Source organism: Triticum aestivum, chromosome 5A (assembly GCF_018294505.1).
Source record: "Triticum aestivum cultivar Chinese Spring chromosome 5A, IWGSC CS RefSeq v2.1, whole genome shotgun sequence".
NCBI lineage: Eukaryota > Viridiplantae > Streptophyta > Magnoliopsida > Poales > Poaceae > Triticum > Triticum aestivum.
Genome location: NC_057806.1, coordinates 575,010,845 through 575,019,007, shown reverse-complemented (window position 1 = coordinate 575,019,007; position 8,163 = coordinate 575,010,845). Strand labels below are relative to the sequence as shown.

General features: G+C 52.5%; 1 protein-coding gene across 1 annotated transcript; it reads left to right on the top strand.

Moving 5' to 3' along the window:
• The first annotated feature begins 5,698 nt into the window (after positions 1 to 5,698).
• Positions 5,699 to 7,380, top strand: LOC123107775 (protein kinase PINOID-like). Its single transcript, XM_044529694.1, has one exon. The coding sequence runs from the start codon at positions 5,787 to 5,789 to the stop codon at positions 7,161 to 7,163; it is 1,377 nt and encodes a 458-aa protein (XP_044385629.1). The 5' UTR covers positions 5,699 to 5,786; the 3' UTR covers positions 7,164 to 7,380.
• Positions 7,381 to 8,163: the final 783 nt, after the last annotated feature.

Here is an 8,163-nt window from a genome sequence, read left to right as displayed (position 1 = left end):
TCCGTCCGAACTCCCCTGCCGATCCAGATCCAAGACGCTGGTTGCCGGTACTAGTGATGGTGACGGGGCTTCTCTCTCGCGCTCCGAGGGATGCCCTGGGCTCCTCCCTCCACTCAAGTTGCCGCCCCCTCCAGATCGACTCCCCCCGAACTTCAGGCCACAAATCGTGTCTGATGCATCGCAGGCTCCGGCGGAGAAGGGGTGGGTGGAGGTCGGGGGCCGGCATCGCCCGAGGCTGGAGAAGCCATCTGCCCTGCCCCGCAAGAAGAAGGACGACCGATCCCTCGCATTCAAGCGGAGAGCTTATGGACTCTGCTTCCGTTGCTTGGCGGAGGACCACTTTGTCGCCGATTGCCGAGGCCCTGTCACCTGCCTGGGTTGCGGCCACTCTGGCCATCGCAAGCGTGACTGTCCGGGCCGCCTTCCTGCCAGTCAAGGTCGCCTCCGCCGCTCCATGTTGCCACCATCTCCTCCTGGCCTCCCCAACCACAAGCCCCCAGCTTCTTCACAACAGTTGCAGCAGCGCTCGTGGGCCGCTGTGGTTGCTTCTCCAACGGGGCTCGTTCAGGAGGCCCTTTGTAGCAACTCCGGTGTCTCTTGGTCAGGTCTGTCAGATCCCGGCAAGACTACCTTTGCTGCTGATCTGGGGCTGCTGCAACCCCTTTTTGCAGCACAGACCGAGACGATGCGCGCCGAACTGCAGGCCCTGGTTACCGCCCGTGTTGAGGAGGTCGTTCAACCTCTCCGTGACATGGCGGTCGCTTTGCAGGGATGGGCGGCCTAGGTCTCAGGCCTCTTGGAGCGGCTGGAGGTTATTAGTGACAGAGTTGTTGCTTCGCCGGCCATCATCTCTTCCTTGGCGCCGATGGGTCCACCTCCTCCCTAGTGTGACCATGAGGAATCGCTGCCTCCTGTTGTTGCTTGCGGTAAGGATATCAGTGATGCGGGTGTGGCCGGTTGCTCATCCGAGGTACTGGCTGCTGTGGCTCTACCTGTAGATGTTCCTCCTCCTTTGGATCTAGCTCTGCACAGGATGGTGACTCAAGGTGAGGAGGCGCAAGCGAAGGTTGCTGAGAAAGTCAGAGGGACCGATGATATGGAGCGGATTGAGGTGTCCTTACCTGTTGGCTTGGTTGGAGAGATGTCGCCCTTGGTCTCCTCTCCAGGGATGACCGCCTCGGAGGGCAATACCTATATGATGTCTTCCGGGTCCGAGGAGCTACTCGGTGACATTGGAGTGCCTTCAACCACCTTATTGGATGAGCTCCTAAGCAGTTTCAGTTGCACAGCGCCACGGTCCTTGCTCGTAGAACCGATTCATTTGCAGATTGAAGGGGCATCTACTTGTTCCGGAAGGCGTAGTGACCGTTTGGATAAAAAGAACATAAACTGCAACATTCCTACTTCCAAGTGCCAAACGCGCTGAATATAGGTTGGCGGAGGCTTATGGGGAACTACCGAAGGGAATGACGTCTAAGAAAGCCAGCAAGGAGGAGGTGCAAGAGAAGATGAAGCCTTATCTATGGATGTATAAGAAACCGCTTACGCCAACGGCGGTCCAGGCAATCCGTGCCTTGGTGGAAGTCAATGTTTGATCTCATTTTTCAGAAGCTTAGGCCCAAGTACACAGCTAGTTGCAGGCGTGTTCTTGAGGTTGCAGAGGTTGACTTGGTTGGGTATATTGTGTTGTCGGTGGTCTTGGGCTTAGGCACCCTTGTATCTAGCTCGGACGACGTCTCTTGAGTGCTAGCCCGGTCTTTGTGGTCTTCGCCGGTTTCCCTTATGTAACCGTGCCATGTATGGTTTTTGGGTCCGGTTTCCCCTATTAACTGGACCAATTCTCTTCTTCTTAATGCAATGCGGGAGCTCCCCGCCATCTGACGAGGTTCCGTAAAAAAATGTCTTATATTAGTTTACAAAGGGAGTAGTACTTAACATAAATTTTGATTCGAGGAGTGCTAACATCTCTATTATGATGCTTATGGAAAAATTCTTCACATTTGTTGGACAGCATTTCCAAACAAATTTGTAACTTTTTGTGTTGTTCAATTGGTAGTACTGTGTAAACTTTGACCCCTACCCCCTTGTGGGAACATTGGATCTTTTATTTTTGTTGTTGTTGCGTGAAGAACATACTTTTGGTTTTAACTGTGAACTCTTTAAAATAAAATTATCGAAACTATGTTGTACTCCATCCGGGTTTATAAGACCTTTTTTTGCGGGGTGGGTTTATAAGACCTTAGTACTACTCAACTTGTTTTAAACCTTTCTTTTCACTATCAAGTTTACAATAAAATATCAACATCTACACTACAAATTCAATATCACTACATCTATCATGAACCATGTTTTCATAATGTATTTTTTCTATGTACTGTATGTATTGATATTTTTTAATAGTTCTGGACAAACTTAAACAAGTTTGACTAAAGATAGGATTAATATGCCTTATGAATCCAGATCGAGGGTGCAAACATGTGACATCCAATTGCAGCAACCCAACTACTCTATCACCCCAACAAATATGTATTTTGTGAAGTAACCAAATGCACAATATGCATCAAAATTCAATGGCTAAAATTTCAAGTAATGCAGTTTTTTTGCAATATTCCCCGCACATCCCACCCTAGTGATTTTGTTGTATATTGTAAGCACCCGCTAGCATGTATGCTCGGTTTCCCTCTATACTAACTATCGGAGTGATTTCCGGTAGATCCACCGATAGGGTGTATTGATTAGACGAGTAGATCTAAGGGGAAACATGAGATGGTTTACCTAGGTTCAGCCCCTTGGGATCGAGGTAAAACCCTACTTTCTGGTCGTGTTATATTCATTAATGTATATGGGTGTATAATGATGATTGATGGATTGAGAGTAATCTCTATGTTCTGCTCTCTATCTACTAGGCAGACCCAATTTATATGGGATACCGGGGTTTAGGTTTTACAGGATCCTAGTCAGTTAGGGTCGCAGAGGAGTCCTCCTGGACGCCGGCTTCCTTGTCGTGCACTCCAAGTCCACCGGGTCCTTCTCTCTCTTGGGCCCACATGCCGGGACATGACCCCAGGCATAAACTGGCCTAGGGGGGCATGGACCGCTCTACTCAAGCCGGCTTCCGGTATGACGAGGCCCTTTTCGTGGTCATATTACATGTTCTACTCTCTTTTTGTTCCAAAATAGTTGAAGTTCTATGTGTGTCGTCAAGTTTATAGAAAAAAAAATACAAACATATGCAACACCAAATTACTCTCATTAGATTCGTTATAAGTTATACTAGTGATATTGTAGATCATAGCAGAGTTTTTTTATAGGCACAGTCAGATTTAAAAAGTTCAACTTAAGATAATTTTAGAACTCGAGTAACTTATAACAGATTGCGCACGTCCAACTACCCTTTTCCCTAACCCTAGCCAATTGATGTATATGTTTTTACTGGTCATTTTATGCTTTATTGTTTTTCCCTTGTATATTGTCTATTGTCATTTTTCTTTTGATAATACTGAGTTCTATGATGCCCTTTGAGTGTCTTTCGTTTTTTCTAAAAAAAAATAGAAGTTACTCCTCTGTTTTTGTGTAAGGCTGTTGCGTAGACTAATGACCTCGGGAGGGACATGTAGACATGTAGTGCAAAGTGTGTTCCGCGTCTCTCTGAGTCGATCCAACATTGGCCTCGGCGAGTAGGGAGGCTTGCACCGGAGAAAGCCGTCGCTTTCTCGCCGGACGGCTTTGATTGCATTGCCATCCGCGGCAACCCACAGCAGCGAGAGGCGGTTGCCGCTTGGTGAGAGTTCGTTAGTGTGGCCATACATATATACTTTCGCTTTAAGTAAAGAGCAAGGAGAAGGACCATTGCCTCGAACCAAGCTGCAGCAAAGAAGATGAAAGCGCTAGTTGATGTATTCAGTCTGAAGGCAAGATGGCTAATCACTTTGATTTGACTAAGCAAAGTCATTTCGTTTCAGTTGCGACGGTTGTCGAGTAAAAAGGACTCCTGTGAGAACTTTGTCGTGAACAGTGACTTTGTATACTATGCATGTCGCATGGATTTAAGATTTTTTTTTCCGAGAAAACTTCCGATCTATTTATCAACTGTTGTCAAGGTAGTTCAAAAAACACTAGAAGTAAAGTTTACATCTAGGTCTGTAGACCACCCAACGACGACTATAAATATTGGAGCAAGCCGAATACGCGCCGCCGTCATCGCCCCTCCCTCGCCGGAGTCGGGCAAACATTGTCATAGTAGATAGTCGGAAAGTCGTCGTGCTAAGGCCCCATAGAATCAGTGCACCAGAACAGCAACCGCCGTCGATAAAGAGAAACGTAGATCAGAAGGATCCAACCTGCAGACACATGGACGTAGACGAACGAAGACCGGATCCCACGAGATCCATCGGAGACAAACCTCCACACGCCTTCCGACGACGCTTGAAACGCCATCAGGATTGAGGATAGACGCGGAGGACCTTATTCCATCTTTAAGAAGACGCCGTCGCCTAGCCTTCTTGAGCATGGCACAAACCGTAGCAAAACTCGGGAAAGCACCTAAACACGGAGCCCTCCCATTGGTAAGGGCTGGGATCCACCACGCCTCCATGGTCCAAGGACCATAAGAGACGAGGCGTACCGTCAACGCAAATGGCCAGAGGCAGGAAACCCTAGATGAGTTCGCACGAGGGCACGAGAATTTTCAAGATATATGGGAATAAATCTCAAGTTTGACACTTACTCCCTCTCTAAAGAAATATAAAACATTTTAGGCACAATAGTTAAATGTAAGTCACTTGAGAATATAATTTAGGTCAGTCGATTTCGTAGAAAGGAGGCAGCCGCCGGAGGGACAAAATAAGTAGCCCCCACTCACCGGAGAAGCTACACCACAATCTACCTTAGCGGTGCTGGGGAGCGGGGGTGCAATTCGTCGGAAAAAATGGCCATGGTTAGAGGGATGGCTGGGGAGGGGGAGGGGCCGGGCAGCATGACGACGGTTGGGACGGGAGGGTGGGGCGACAACGTTGGCACTGTTGGCCGCAGGCAGTTAGGTCGGCGATAGATCAGGCGGTTCGAGATTGGTAGAGAATGAACAGTAACCATTTCAGGAGGTTCAAGAAGCTGATTTGATTGTTCATCTTACATCCGATGGCTCACTACGAATCAACTAACCTAAATTTGATTTTCAGGTGATTTACATCTTGCCAATCCCCGTTTGGAGTACTGTACAATACAATATATTCCCTCCATCTCAAAATTAATGTACGTGGGTAAAATGATTTTACATTTTGGCACGGAGGGACTGTGTTGTAGTGAAAATCGGGTGGATTTCAAGCAAAAATATGACTAGGCAGGCAGTAATTAAAGCAAGAACTTAGCAGTTAGCACGACGAACCTTCGGTGTTTATAGGAATCAGAACGTTGTTAGCCACACACTTGCTGCTTTCGGACAATCAGAGGGCCGAACTGCAGTTTGGTTGCGCTCTGAACCTGCAGACGTTCCTCTGCTATGTAGAAACGAACATTCCAACAGTTGAGCAATGAAATCCTTTTAACCCGATAAAAAAAGAAATAGTGTGAGTGTGTTATGCAACGTGGCAAGGCCACGTGTCCAACCATCCGAAACCTGGCCTCTCCATGCTGCTCAGCTTGAGCTCACTCTCATTCGCCTATAAAACCACACCTGCAACCACCTTCTCCGAACGCGCAAACCTCCATTAGAAAAACCAAAACCTCAGAGAGAGATCTCATCTATCCAGCCAGCCAACGCGAGCAGCCGCGCGCGCGCGCGCTATATAATGGCCGCTCCCACCACCACAGCCTCCTCGTCGCCGCCCAAACCTCCCAACGCCGCCATGCTGCAGCCCGCGCCGCACCTCCCCGACATGGCCGACGCCGCGCCGGCGCCCAACTCCAGCTCCAGCGTCAGCTCCGCGAGCAGCACCAGCACGGCCGGCCGCTCGTCCGCCTTCTCCGTCGACTCGGCCGCCGCCACGCCCACCTCGTCCCCGCCGCGCCCGCACCGCGCGGGCGACGTGGCGTGGGCGCCCATCCGCGCCGCCCTGGCGCCGCTCGGCCCGCGGGACTTCACCCTCGTCCGCCGCGTCGGCGCGGGCGACATCGGCACCGTCTACCTCTGCCGCCTCGAGGCCGAGGGCGACCAGTCGTGCGCCTACGCCATGAAGGTGGTGGACCGCCGCGCGCTCGCCAAGAAGGGCAAGCTCGGCCGCGCTGCCGCCGAGAAGCGGGTCCTGCGCCGGCTCGACCACCCGTTCCTGCCCACCATGTTCGCCGACTTCGACGCCGGGACGGATTACTCCTGCATCGTCATGGAGTTCTGCCCCGGCGGGGACCTCCACTCCCTCCGCCACCGCATGCCCGGCCGCCGCTTCCCGCTCGCCTCCGCCCGGTTCTACGCCGCCGAGGTGCTCCTCGCGCTGGAGTACCTGCACATGATGGGCATCGTGTACCGCGACCTCAAGCCGGAGAACGTGCTCATCCGGGGCGACGGCCACATCATGCTCACCGACTTCGACCTCTCGCTCGAGTCCACGGCGTCGCCGGCGCTCGAGGAGGCATGGAGCGCGACAGGCGAGGACGACGACGGCGCGAGGCCGATCCCGGCCTGCTTCCCCGAGGTGCACCTCCTCCGGCTGATGAAGTGGAGGCGGCGCGCGGCGCCGCGGCCGCGGCCGCGGTTCGTGGCGGAGCCGGTGGACGCGCGGTCGAGCTCGTTCGTGGGGACGCACGAGTACGTGGCGCCGGAGGTGGCGAGCGGCGGCGGGCACGGCGCGTCGGTGGACTGGTGGGCGTACGGCGTGTTCCTGTACGAGCTGCTGTACGGGCGGACCCCGTTCGTGGGCGCCACCAACGAGGCGACGCTCCGCAACATCGTGCGCGCCCCGCTGGAGTGCCCGCCGCTCGGCGCCGGGACGCCGCACGCGGAGGCGGCGGCGGCGCGGGACCTGATCGCGCGGCTCCTGGACAAGGACCCGCGGGCGCGGCTGGGGTCGCGGCGCGGCGCCGCGGACGTGAAGGCGCACCCGTTCTTCAAGGGCCTCAACTTGGCGCTGCTTCGGTCGTCGTCCCCGCCCGTCGTGCCGCCGCCGGCCGCGCTGCACCAGCAGCGCGGCAAGGCGTCGCCGGACGTGCACCAGCTGTTCGAGCAGTTCTGAGTGGGGTCGCTCGCCGGAGCAGTAATTAATCCTTGGGCCGGCGCTCAAGCATCATTTTTCTGTTGCGCGCGCGCCATCGAGGCGCGAATTAATTAACCAGCTAGCCAGTTAGTAGTAGAATCCTGTTGAGTGTTGACTAATTACCCCACCGCTGTACAAGTACACGTAGTACTACTTCTGTCAATTAGTAGCAATACAGTATTGATTAATTTAAGTACGTATCCAGCTCTCAACTGATTAGCTTGCTTAGTTATGCATGTCGGCATGGCCGGTCCATCGAACCACCTGACGACTGATCTGATCCAGCTCTTAACTTGTTTTGCCAGCACACGGTGTACTATATTTGCGTCGAGGGTCGCGTGATTAGCTGGTACGTGCTGAGCGCGTCTCATCGATCGGACGGTAAACAAGTGGGGCTTCTGAGGAGTTCTAAATCTAAAATCAAATTTGAATTAGCATTTGTTAAGGGTCCAGAGGTACTACGTGCGTCTTCGTAGGTACACACTGGCGCTGATGATGGCTTAGCGATCTCAGTTGAGCTGTCACTAGGATGGAGGCGGCGGCCTGTCTTCGGGTCGCCAATGGCCATCATCTCAGGACGTTTTGTATAGTTGCTTCCGTTGGTAAGTTGCAAACGTAGCCAGGTGGGAAGACACCCAACCACCCTACACAAGCTCACCCACAACTAGAGGTGGACAAAAGGCAGGTATAGGGTTACACGTTAGTCGGAAAAAACAATAGAGCTGTGGAGCTCGCTGTATCAGAGTGTAACATTGCTGGGGTTTGAGCAATGCAAGTTTCAGTTCGCAAAAACCAAACAAACAATAGGTTAGTCGTTTCTTTTTGCACTTTCCACTCTACAAAGAATGGTCAGATGTCCTTCTAGACACTGTTCATGATCTTCCTCAAACCGCCCACGACTGTGGGGCCGAACCATTTACTTACGTTGCCCGTGGACGGTGGCGCTCTTGTGACCGCCTTGCCCTCACCTTCCCCCCAC

What these genes read in the sequence shown, in the direction of transcription:
- LOC123107775 (XM_044529694.1), top strand. Translation starts at nt 5,787, where the DNA reads ATGGCCGCTCCCACCACCACAGCCTCCTCGTCGCCGCCCAAACCTCCC.